General features: G+C 42.3%; 1 protein-coding gene across 1 annotated transcript in view; it reads left to right on the forward strand.

Moving 5' to 3' along the window:
* LOC147886891 (microtubule-associated protein TORTIFOLIA1-like) overlaps positions 1 to 12584 on the forward strand; it is a 37149-nt gene extending 24565 nt beyond the window's left edge. Inside the window, exons 5-6 of the mRNA XM_087394390.1 lie at positions 11046 to 11957; positions 12057 to 12584. Coding sequence (XP_087250516.1) covers positions 11046 to 11957; positions 12057 to 12275 — 1131 coding nt within the window. The 3' untranslated portion in view covers positions 12276 to 12584. The remainder of the gene's footprint in view (positions 1 to 11045; positions 11958 to 12056) is intronic.
* The last annotated feature ends 785 nt before the right edge of the window (positions 12585 to 13369 follow it).

The following is a 13369-nucleotide window of genomic DNA, read 5'->3' on the forward strand; positions in this document are numbered from 1 at the left end:
TGTCATGAGAGGACCTTCTTACATTGGCAGTGGAAGTTCTAGTTTGTCAACGATAACGATCAACAACATCTTGCACTTTTTTCTTGTCTTTGCTCTGAGTTGTCATTGTAGACTGCATATTTGATGGTGGACCAAGATGTTGAAAATGGCTATATATGTTACTTTTTCCATGCAACATGACTCATAAACATCTCTCTGAAAGTATATCTGTGGAAGTCCTTGTACCATATTTGACTTTTTCAACGATACCAGACTTCTTTTTCCTCAGACAAAATAACTTTCTAAACAACCATACAAATCAGCAATCTGACAGGTGATGATCGTGGAAAATAAAGAGAAAACTGTTTGTTAGAAAAACCATCCTGTTACCAAGAACCCAGCCCATTGCTTATGGATACTCTGGTATAGGGGCTAACAGCGAGGATGGGGGGCTATACATCCAGTCAATTTGTAGCTCTAAAAATCCTTTAAGGATATTTGCTAGCCAAGCCTTGTGTACCTCAAAGTATCCTACCCTGGCTGGCCAAAAATACCTCACTGTACCTCTCAAAGGGGATGGCCCTCCCACAATGAGAGGCACTGTGACCCATCCAGCTCTGAAGTGACTGGTGCTAAGTCAACGGTCCACGCCTTGCACTACTCTAATCCTCTGCTACTCAAGCAAGTCAAGGGTTGCATCCACCTCTAGGTTTCCATCAAACAACGGCTGGAGGAGCCCCCCACGGTGCCACTCTTTAATGTCTAGAGCAAAAGGAGCTGAGGGCTTTGTGCAAAAACTGTATCCTTAGGGGGACACATGCCTGTACATTGTGGAGGAGCTGAAAGCTTGTTGAGTCCAGCCCACTAAGACTCAGGGATGGTAGAGTCAATCTCTAGCATTCGCATGCCTGCTCTTCTTATATGGGAGAGGGCTCTCGAGATGGTTCTATGCTTTGAAATAACCGGCTAGGCCATTGTCCCACTGTGCCCAACTAATATGTGTTCTCTATCCTAGCATGAGTCCTCCTAATCACGAACCTCTAGATGCCAAAGAAGGGGCTGGCATGCAGACTCCTCTTGGCATCGAGGGCTGGCCCGAATATGACCTTCAAATAGTCTCTGCCACACCCAATGAAGGTTCCTCATCAATGGAGAGCCTTTCCCCAAGATTGCTGTCTCTGAAAAAATCCACTGATGAGATTGCTGTCAGTGGCCACCTGTGTGTGGGGTGTTCTTTGAAGCAAGAGCTTCTCCTCGCACTACTAGCTTGCCATAAGGGCTCTGCTCTCATCTCCGGATCTATGATGCCCAATCCTCCCTCTGCTTGGGGAAGGTTCATCGTTTGCCAGGCGACCTTGTCCTCATGCAATCCGATCCTACCCACAAGAAATTGCTCACCAAGCTCTTGAGTTGTCCCATGCATGCCCTATGAAAACACCACCACGAGGCTATGTACCAGGCCTTGATTAAGATGACCAGGTTGGCCACCAGATCCCGCCTTGCTAAGGAGAGTTTGGCGGAGCTCCAATACAAGAGCTTGCATCACACACTCCCTAGCACAAGGGCAATTTACTGCTTCGCTGAAATATCAATGTCCACCTGGCACCCTACGTACTTTGCTGTTTGACCTTGCGGGATCCAGCAGAAGCCAAAAGTGGCTCCCTAGTCCATGATCTCACGAGCCTCCTTAGTCGTAAGGAAGCAAACCGATTTGGTCCAATTGATCTTGACCTCGGATGGTTGGTAGTATACCTTAAGGGCACCTCGGACTCCCTCGGCGCTCGCAGTCGTCTGCAAACTTTGAGTCTAGAAGCATGCCCTCTTGGCAGATCGATAAGCGCATCTCACGGAGACCAGCCGTTTGGGTTCTCAGGAAGTAGTCTAGAGCCTCTACCACGAATAGAAAAAGGAAGGGTGCTAGAGGGCAGCCTTGGCGTACTAAGCAAGAGAGGGAAAAGTCCTCCCTTGTATGGCCCCTAATAAGCATCTGACTGGCAGTCCACAAGTATAGGGCGAAAACACCCCAAATCCATGGCTTGGAAAAGCCCATCCTCCTCATGTTGCCCTCTAGAAAAGGCAACTCGACCATATCATGAGCCTGCTCGAAATCCAAGAGAAAGACTGTGATAGGATGAGACTCCTATTGTGCCTAATCCCTTGCCTCTCAAAAAGTGAAGAGGTGTCCACGCTGTTGCGCTCTTGAGCAAAACCTGTGTGCGTGTCATGTATGATGTCAGCAAGGTGGGGCGGAACCGCAAGTGCAAGACCCCTTGCTAAGCTCTTGTAAGCGGTAACTAGAAGGGTGATCGTGATCCATTGGCAAATGTCAACGCGGTCTGCCCCTTTCGAAATCAAGTAAATCTAGTCATGGCTGAGCGTCTGAGGGAGCAGTCCGGAATAAAAAATCTCTTGAAACGCCAAGTGCAGGAGAGCATGAATGCACTCGCAAAAGCACCTGAAGAAGGCTGGGTCTAGGCCAATGGCTGAGCGACTAAGGGAGCAGTCCGAAATCAAAAATCTCTTGAAATGCTAACCGCAGGGAGCATGTGCCATGAATGCACTCAAAAGCACTTGAAGAAGGCCGGGCTCAAGCCATCCTTTCCTAGGCACTTCTTTAATGGGAGGGCTCCTACAATGGGGAATCCAATTTTCTACTCATGCCTTGAGACACCACTGGTGGAGTGTCCCCACATGGGCTCCCAGGCTGAAAGGACCTAATAGATCTTCTCCTTGAATTGGAACAACTGGCTGTAGAAGGCCATGGTTGTCGCCAGGATCTTTTGTGGGTTCGAGTGGATCTGATCGCCCTCCTCTCATACCTACTGGGCCAGTAGTTTGTAAAACTTGCCTGGTCATACTACCCCCATGAACTTGCTCTATGGATCCTTGTGGCCTGCAGGTCAAGACGCTCTTGTACCTGTCTGCAAGCCATTGGAAAGCTCTCTGGGTCTCTCTATGGAAGCCACGCCTTTTGCGATTTGTGCCGGTGGGTTCTTTTGCTGTTTGCGTTTTCGTTTTGGCCTCCACTTGCAAACTTTCACTCCCTCCACCCCTTCAACCTCACACTCTTGAACTTTTAAAGGTTTTCTAGTCCTCCTTGAGCCCCATTCACTCCCTGGGAGTCGTTTCTCTTCTGCAAGCTGCTTCAACCCCCCATCAACTCCCCTTCAGCCCTCCTTCTTAGCTCAGCTTCCACTCCTTAAGCCCTCTCTTTCGGCCCTCTTTCAGCCCCCTCTTTCATCCCTCTCTTTCATCCCTCTATTCCATCCTCATTCAGCCCCCTTTGTCAAGTTTCAGCCTTGTCTTTCAGCGCTTCAGTCCTCTTTGTAGTTTCAGCTGTCTTTCAAGCTTCCATGGCTTCAAGAAGTCATATCCTTGAGTCTCATCCCGAGGCGGACTTCACCCAAGTAGTTTTTTGGTGGAGTGAAGTTGATCTGCCGGTTTCCTACGACACTGAGAAAGGAGGCACTTGCAAGTTCATGCGGAGGTGGTGTGGATTGGAAAGAGGTGGGATCCTTGACAGGGTGAAGGTCAATCTTTTTGGCATCAAGGGGGAGGGGGGAGAGAATTACGCTATGCAGTGTAATCTTTGAGGCAAAGAAATCATTTTCTCCCGCGAAGAGACCAAAGACTATTGCATCTATTGGTGGAGGAGCTAGTTCAGGCTCTCATATGGCTATTGCAAAAAGGACTCCTCTTCCCTCTGTTGCTACTACTACAGTTTCTTCTTTTGGGAGTGCACATGTTCTTGGAGCTATAGGTTGTACTCGTATTGTATCTTCTTCACTTGCCCCACCTGCACGAAGGCAAAGCACCCTTTACACAGCATGGCATCCACAACGGAAGGCACAGGTAGATGCAGCCATGGGCCTTTTTTTAAAATTCAAATCGGATTAGTTTCAATGTTGCAAGATTTGCTTATTTCAAGGAAATGGTGGCTGAAATTACAGCATTTGGGTCCACAGATACCCCTTCTACTTTTGATGCATTGAGGGGAAATCTTCTAGAGGATGAGGTGAAGGCAATTAATAAAGCCATTCAGCCTGTGAAGAAGAAATGGCATAAGTATGGGGTCACTTTGGTTACAGATGGAGTGATGTGCGAGTCGTTCACTTGAGGGCATTTTGGCATATTGTAGAGAATCTTCTCTCTACATACACTCCATAGAGTGTGGAGTACAACAAAAAATGGCAAATGTCTTGATGCAAATGTGGGCAAATGCAATGGAATATGTGGGGCCATCCAATGTTGTGCAGCTTGTTTCATATGGTGAAAATACCAACAAGGTTGTAGGTGCATCATTGGAGCAAAAGTATCCTCACATTCAGTGGAGTTCTTGTGTTGCCTATTGTTTGAATAATTTGTTGAAAGACATTGGCAAAGTGCCCTGGGTGATAGTTGCATTTATTGCACGCCATCGTTTTTCTCTCTCCTTGCACCGCAAGTTTGCAAGCAAGGAGCTATTGAAGTATGCGGAGACAAGGTTTGCATCCAATTATCTGGTGCTTCGAAGACTCACTGAAATGAGACCTGCACTTAAAGTAGTTTGTGGGATGCATGGCCCACTTCTAGGCAGGCCCTTGGGATGTTGGTCTATGACTTGTGTATAGGCACTTTTGGGCTGATGCATCCCACCTGTATGCTTTGTGTAAGCCGATTATGTTGTTGTTGAAAAAGGTTGATGGAGATGAGCTTTATATTGGCAAAGTATATGAGGGGATGGATCGCATGATAGAAAAATCATAGTGTTAAAGAAAGATCCCCAAAGGTTGAGAGAGTTGGAGAACTTGGCCGTGAGCAGCTGGAACCAATACTACTTTTCTCATTCTTGCAACTGCATTTGTGTTGGACCCAGAGTTTCAACACAAGGAAAGCGCAAAACAAAGTGATAAAGAGGTGGTCCATGGTTGGAACCCAACTCTTCAAAAGATGGTGCTAACTTCGGATGCTCGTCGGAATGTGAAGGACCAGCTCGTCAGTTATTGCAATGAGGAGGGCATATTTGGATGGCGAGATGCCCAGCATGACGGGTAATCTTAACTAATTTCAATTTTCAGATTATACTATTTAGCCACTAGTGAGTCGTGACTCTTACATGGTTGGGAGGATTATGGAGCTGATTCCCTTGAGCTGCAATTGCTTGCCATTCGGATTCTTAGCCAGGGTTGTGGCTCCTCTTGTGAGCGCATGTGGAGCAGCTTTGCCAACATCCATACAAAGAAGAGGAACGATCTCAAAGCACAAAGGGCGACTTTTTTAATGCAAACTTGCATTTGCTCAACAAGATGAGATAGGAGTACATGCATGACACGTTTATTGGTTTTCATAAGCCTGATGACACCCTTAATGATGATGATGACGATGATGATGAGGCGGCAGCGGCGGCAATTGATGATGATGAGGAGGAGGAGGGGGAAGAGGAGGTTCAGGTTGAGGCTTGTTTCATCATATCCATCATTGATGTAGTGGATGGCTTTAAGGCCTACAGCCTAGGCTTTTTGGGTTTTGTACTCTCGACATATATGAAGTTGGAAACTTTGAGCCATATATTCAATATGGGCATTTTGTAACTTGTCAATCTTTACTATTTAGCCTTTCTCATTGATTTCAGATTTGTCATTTATTCCTACTGCTCTAACTTCTAAGGTTTGAGTTCTATACTATGATCTATCTTCAAAATTGTAATTTTGTAGATTGTGGTATATGTTATGCACTATCTTTTAAGTTACAGGTCGGCTGCAGGCTGTAGCATGTGTGCGCTCAGCTCAAAACCCCCCTTTCTAAACCTGCCCTTGATGACGTGGCGTTTCCCCATTTCAGCCCTTGTAGAAACCCCGAAACGTTTTCCCGTTTACCCATTTTTGTTTCCCCTAACTATGCATGCAATGGAGTGAGTGAGTAGAAGGCACATCCGGAGGGGATGCATTAGAAGGCTGGTAAGAAGATTCTTTGATATGTGGAGGATATACGGCATAGTGGCCCACCTTACTCTAAACTGCCAGAAGTCCAGCTCGCATGATCTTGTAACCCTGAATGGGCAAGATCAGCAAAGACACAAAGATATACTAAATGCTATTATTTTTCTGTGGGAGGAGAGGAGAAGAGGAAAACATATGGGTGGAAGAGAAGCATGCGAATGGGATCGAGGGCTTATGTGTGCAGCGTCTTCATCCCCAGCAACAATTACCTTCTGAAATAGCACTATAACTAGCACTTAGATGTCCTCTCAATCCATCCCTTAGCATACTCTTGGAAGAATCATGGGTATCGTACACGCATGAAGCATATTTAAGTTGAATGCAAATTGGCTAGAGGTGAAAAGTGAGCTGATTGAGATGATCTATTACCCTGCACAAGAAAGATACACTAACATTGTCACGACAGCACTCACATGAAAATATTTGCAAGCCTAGAGAGGCCATGGGTCTGCGTGATAACCGGATCATCAAATGGGACAATCGAAGTATAATGTTATCGTTAGGATGGCCCTGCCTTCACATTTTAGCTTTCTCACAATTCTCAGATATGATTATATATCTCTAAATTGATTGCTCGATAACCTCGAGATCTTTCACTTGGTCAAGAATTATGCTTTGCAACTTTAGGGCTTTGATTTATTCTAAATTAGGCTTTTGAGTTGAGCATATATATGGCTTAATCCTTTATTTTGGCTCATGCTAGCATTTCATACTTTAAGAATGAATACAGTGCTTGTGCCTCTCTCTCTCTCAAACTCTGGCAAAACCCAGTAACAAAAATGCAGTTTTATAAGCAAGAAATTAACTCAATGGACAGTTATGAGATGTAAAAATGCCTCGGGGAAGACATCTCAACGGATAAATTTTTTGCAAAATCAGAACTAGTTCACACGATCTCGAGATAGAGAGAGGTAGATGGGCAAGACCCACAATCCCTAGAGAGGAAAGAATCTGCAAACTCTGCCCCACAGGTTAGGTTGACAATGAACAACATGTACTCTTGAGATGTAGATCCTACACACACATGAGAGAAGGACAGCAGAGATCTAAAAAGTCTGCTGGAGCAACCAGCCAAAAAGCTAGGAAGCTACTTGCAGAAAATTTCGGAACATCGCAACAAAGTATTGGGTCTAGCACACAAGCTAGCCCAACAAGTACTCCATACATGATGAATATTTTCACTCATTGGATGTAAGGGATCACTATTAGTTGATAGTGATTGCAGTCTCATGGATCCTGAAGGGTCTCACGTAGACGTTAATACAATCATATCGTATTCTCTCTCTCTCTCTCTCTCTCTCTCTCTCTCTCTCTCTCACACACACACACACACACACACACACACACATTTTGTGGTTTATGTTGTGCATTCTATCACATATAGGTAACACCACACCACAAAATCCTGGAACAAGTTGTTATCAAAGCATACGGGTAAGGGCTCATCACCTCCCAACATGCATGACCCAAACAGACTAACTCTAACATATACATAAGAGTCATCTAGGATCACCTCCCTAGACCGGCTATTTATTCTACTTGGCATCTTGCCAAATGTCAACTCCTTATGCACTCACAAGGACTTTACATGCCAATCTCTACTTAACCATCCTTTTCATATTGGACCAGTACTTGCCTCTAGGCAACGACCATATAAGTATTATTGGCATACAAAAAGCGGGGAGCTGAATAGCCCGTTCTTCTTTTAGTTTCAAAAGAGAGTTTATTTGAGTATGCTTGTGCTTTCTAAGTTAGAAATGTATTTTTGCCTCTTTGTAGAAACGATACATAAGTGTAAAGGACCATTTAGCTTTTTATGTTTTAAATAAGAGAGAGAGTTTCCAGTTTTTTGGAAGATTTTGTTTCTTGACTTGCTTGTTTATTTTTGCTTAGTCACCTGCTTCGTTTCTTCTTCATTTCTTGTTTTCATTCTCTTTTGTTTATTTGACGTATTTTAGTAAGCACTGGGTTTGCTCAAGAGACTCCGTGGGTCTTTAGAAACCGAGTATAGCTTCTTATGCTTGGGCATTGACGACGACATAAGTGTTGCTTTGCTTGCAAAGTATGTCTTCCTTTTGTTTTTCATAAAAGATTTTGTTTACCTCTTTTTTCTTCTCTTTCATTTTCTCTTTTATATTCTTTGTAGATTTTTGATCTTTAGAACAACAAAAAATCTAAATTTGTATGATTGGACTTATTCTAGTCTTACAAAGGTATATTTTTCTATCACCTTAGTGGACATGCAAATTCTTTGAATTTTTGTTCAAGTGGTGATCAGCTGTTCAACTACATCGTTTTATCTTACCCGGGTGCAGAAGCCCAAATAGCTAATCTTATTCTCATTTATTCTTATTATTATTTTAATTCTTTTCTTTTTGTTTATTTTTTAAAAAAAATTTAATTCTCTCTCTCTCTCTCTCTCTGTCTGTCCCCCTTAATTTTATTTTATTTTTAATTTTATTTCTTTAAAAAGTGTGCTTTTGCGCTTAGTTTTAGTTGCTCTCCTTGGTTTATTTCACTGTATGACCGCTTTATTATTTATTTTTTTGAATTATTGGTAACTTTCCTTTTCTCTTTCTCTTTCTTGGGTGCTTCTAGGTTGATTAAGCTCTTACAGTGGCCTTGGGGCCTTGGCTAACCCTAACTGTAATCGCTAGTTTGGGGGTATATTGGCATTAGCGATACATGCTATGATGAATTCGCCTTTTGGAAACCAACAGGGTGATCTCTTGGGATGTCATCTGGCTCCTGTGACATTTCCTTGTAGTAGTGAGGGAGGAGTTACCTTGAGACGAGTAATGACTGTGCAAGCAAGCCCCCTCCTAAATACTGTCTCGCTCTTGCTAGAGTTAGGGGATATAGCAAGGGAGAAACTGCCTTGGGATGGGCAGGGAGAGTGCAAGCAAGTTCCAATCGTTTGACCCCACCGAACAACATTGGAAATTCTAGTGATGGTCTTGTCTCTTTGGTAGGTGATTTAGTTGGGTCTAGCTCAGTAAATCAAAACAAAAAAGTTAGAAAAAACATATATAGAGAAAGGTATAACTTTTTAGCTAGGTCAAACGTGAACAATCTTCATGATTTTGGGGAAGGTAACATTAATTGGTCTAACTTTAAGGCTTTATTAGTTAGCACTTATTATACTAATAATAACATAAGAATTCTTAATAAACTAAGATGTCTTAGAAACAAGCATCTCAAGACTCCTGTTTCTATTAGTCCTATTCATGCCACACAAGTAATTTATGTTGTCTATAACATACATAGTAGTAATATGCTGTATGTAGGACAAACCTATAGGACAGCTTTATTCGTTTTCAAGAACATGGTAGGGAAGCTAGAAAAGTTCATAGGAAGAATTCCTTAATTGAGAATTCAAAACCCTTATATGCAGCAATGGCAAAGTCTGGTTTCGAATCTTTTCGTTGCTATTGAGCATATTGAGGGCCATTTTAATAATGCCAAGGACTTTTACAAGGCTGCTCGTCCTCGTGAATTGTTTTGGATGAGAACTTTACACTCTTCCTTCCCAAGAGGTTTAAAATTTGGAAGGAAAATCAACTCTTCGTAAAAATAAAAGGACCTCTAAAAAGAACCCTTTGATGTGGAGAACTCATATCAAGCCCTTTAACATTCCTCATTACCAACATAGTCATACACCTAACATTCTATGAAAACCTAAAGTTATGTTATGAGGTTGTCCTAGCTCTCTTGCAATCTCACATGTAGTTCGTGAGTTGCCTCCCTCACTACCTCATTAGCTTGAGTTATTCTTATCACATTCTTTATAACGGGAAACACACATTAGGATGGAATCAAACTTGTATGAAGTGCTTGCTGCTGGCGGAATCTGTAGCCCATCAGCTTTAGGACTGCATTCCATTTCTGCATCACACTCTATGACACCATCTTGGTCATGCGGCGATCTTTGATCTGTGGATAATCCTCCCTCTTATCTGGTCGGAGACATTAAAAAAACAAACCTTTCTTTCGTGCCTCCTTTTGTCCAAGAGATGAGGAATATTTCGCGCATGCTCAGGCTATTATGGGTGCAACTTTTCTTTTCACACGAATAGTTGTACTTGGTTGCATTCCAATACCACTTGCTTTTAGGGTTTTAAATACCCTTTCTGACGGATTTCTTTTGAAAAGGAGGAACCTTCAGCATGTTTCATCGAAGATGAAACTCTAAACCGTTTCTAAATCCCAACCGTTACATTTCCAATGAGGTCCTCCGTTTAACTTTACTATTTCAAGTTTCATCTTGGAAGCATACCTTTTGGCAGCAACTTGTGAGCATACGTTTTTGCATGTTTCCAGACTCCTTCAGGCTGTGTTTCCTAAAATTTTTCTGACTGTAGGATCTAAGGTGCATGTAGGGTAACTTTTTTGACAACGTAGTCGAGGTCTGGTTCTAATCTTGAATGCTTTCAAACACGGGGCAGTTTGTTGACTGCAGGGGCACATACCATACTAGCAGGCTAATTGTGTTCTACAGATGGAAAAAAACACTGGAAATTATTGAGTCAAAAGATGAAAGGGAACAATTGCTCAAATCCATGGTGCTGATGGAGTGTCTCTGTTTGTTCTGTCTGCTGATTGGATGTATTATCTCTATTTCATGAAACATCCAAACACCTTTTTTAAACATTAGAACTTTAGATTTTTGGACTTCAGAACAACAAAAAATCTTAATTTGTGTGATTGGATATATTCTAGTCGTACAAAGGTATATCCTTTTTTAACATTCTATGAAGCAAATCATTATTTTACGTTTCGTTGTAAATATAAGAGACGCTTCCAGCCGGTCTGATGATTTATGGCAGACAACTTTGAATATAAGTTTGAAGTTTCTTGCTTGTCGAGTATGTGCTTGTTACAATCACTTCTGTGAAAAAAATTTCAGAACATGCAACTGATTGGTTACTAACTTTCTTTACTTTCACAGAGGTGACTGTAACAAGCACATATTCAGCAAGCAAGAAACTTCAAACTTATATTCAAAGCTGTACGTTATATTTGTATCTTTATGAAATACATGCATCTGCCTGGTTACTAACTTTCTTTACTTTCACAATGGATGAACAGAAATTTATGAACAGCTCTCAGGAGAGTTTCTTAGGATTGGAGGCCAGGGTAGCTGGAGTAGAGAATGTTTTGGGAAACCTTGTCGGAAATGTAACAGATGTAAGGTGTGAAGGTAATACGCCTCGATGTTGTGGGAAGCTTCTTGCTGGTGCTGATTTTTTGAGCTCGAAGTTTTGGAAGAAAAATGAGAATCGGGGTTATGTACAAGACAGGTCAGTCTTATCGGAAAGTACATCATCTATAGGAAGGGGGGCCCGGGATTCCCCATTGAGAAATTTCCAATCAGGAATTGCTGGGTACGATGAGTCCAAATCTGGAACAGCTGCACGCATTCCTTTGACAGGAAATCCACGTTTGGAGACCCAAGATAATTCTTGGAGAGTTCATGTTGCTGTTTCTTCAGATAGTGCCCAAAGAAGAACGAGAAATGATGTTGAAGGTAATCAGCAGGTGAATAAGAAAGTGCAGGAAAGAGGGGCAGGGACTTCAAGACTTGGAGAAGGTCCTTCTGCGAGAAGCATCTGGCAGGCTTCAAAGGACGAGGCCACTCTTGCAGCTATCAGAGTGGCTGGAGAGGATGCAAGAATGAAAGTTCCTGAGACTTTGAAGGCTCGGCCCATTGTTGAGCTGAGGTCAGAAGGTCTAAGCCACAACATAGCAGGGCAAGGCAAAGGTCCATTTTGGAGTCTGTGGAAAAGGGCAGCAGAGTGTCTGCGTTCTGGAGACGTCGATTCAGCATATGTTGAGGTGTTGTGTGCAGAGGATGAGCTCGTGTTAGTACGACTCATGAGCAGAACTGGTCCAGTTCTTGAACAGCTTTCGAGTGGCACGACCCAGGAACTACTACGAACAATTAGTCAGTTACTATTGCAGCAAAGCTTTCTAGATGTCATCGTGCCCTGGATTCAGCAGGTTTGCTACCTTTCTGGCAAATTTCTTGTATTTTGTGATTCAATAGGGGATGCTCACTGAATGATGGGTGCTGATGTTCTTTTATCACATTGTCTTCAGTTGGCAGATGCAGTTACAAACACGGGGCCAGATTGTCTGGGCCTGTCTCTTGATGCTAAAAGAAAATTGGTCGCCTCATTGGAAGAAGCCTCTTCTTTTGACTATCCTGAAGTTTGGATTTCAAAGACGATAGATGAGCTGGCATTACAACTCAGTACCAGCTGGGGACTCGTCCAAAAAAGAGGATTGCAAGAAAACCTTACAGCTGTACCGAAATAAACTAGAAGGATGACTTTATGCAACAGGACCTCTTACCATGAATATTAACGAAGATATGAACAAGAGTGCACGTGCACGTGGGCACTGCCTGGTAATATAGTGATAAGCGGCGCTTTAGGATGCAAAGAGGACTATTAAAAAGCAGTTTGGATGTAAAAGAACACAACTAATTATAAATTTTTTGTAAAAATAACACTAGGAAATTCACAAAGGAGAATCCGGTTCTCCACTTAGCACTCTCTTATAAAGATTGCTTACTTTTTCCCAAGTTGAAATTTCTTCCTGACCTTTTTTCCTTTTTATTTAGAATTCTTTTTGGTCCATGTAGGAAAGAATGCTATTTAAATTGCCCAGATTATCATCTCCATTCAATTTTCTTTAACATGAACAAATGAATGTCTTCTAGTAGAGCTGGTTTGTAAGAAGCGTTCAACTCTCTTAGATATTAAAAAAGGGCTATAATTCTAAGGAGATTACCTTGTGCATTCATTGCTTGTATTGTTTTGAAAGTTTTGGCACTTTCGAGTAAAGTTTTTGTAATATGCAGACAAGCATAACTTTGTGCTCTATCTTCTGATGTTATCTTAAGCTCACTACATCCTCTGTGTCTACAGAAGTGCATTTTTCTATTTATCAGTTGGAAAGTGCAAGAGGGGTGACAAGGTTATACAGGGAGGGAGCAATAAGCCTAAAGTGAGGGTAGGGGGATTATTAAGGAAAGGGATCCTATTAATGAGGGCAGCCCCTCCCTTACTCCAATCGTGCCATGGTAGGACGAAGGGAGCATAAACCTAAGGTGGGGGAGGGGAATTAATAAGAAAAGGGATCCTATTAATGATGGTATAACTCGCATTGTCTCAAGGTCTTGCAACATGGTGTTGCTCTCATTAATATGTTCCTTAATGTTACTTCTTAATTATTTTAGCTCCATTGTGGGTATACAAATGACTATGAAATGTTTTATCAGTGCCACTAGCAATATCCATCATTAGCCCACAAAGCCTATAAATATGCCTCACTAAGAGTCTAACTAATGTGATATCTTTACTCTCTATTTTGTTTGCAATAAAATGAATAATCTCAAACAAGTGATC

The sequence above is a fragment of the Dipteris shenzhenensis genome, chromosome 23 (assembly GCF_047967505.1).
Source record: "Dipteris shenzhenensis isolate YYH24624 ecotype China chromosome 23, Dip_SZ_1.0, whole genome shotgun sequence".
Taxonomy (NCBI): Eukaryota; Viridiplantae; Streptophyta; class Polypodiopsida; order Gleicheniales; family Dipteridaceae; genus Dipteris; species Dipteris shenzhenensis.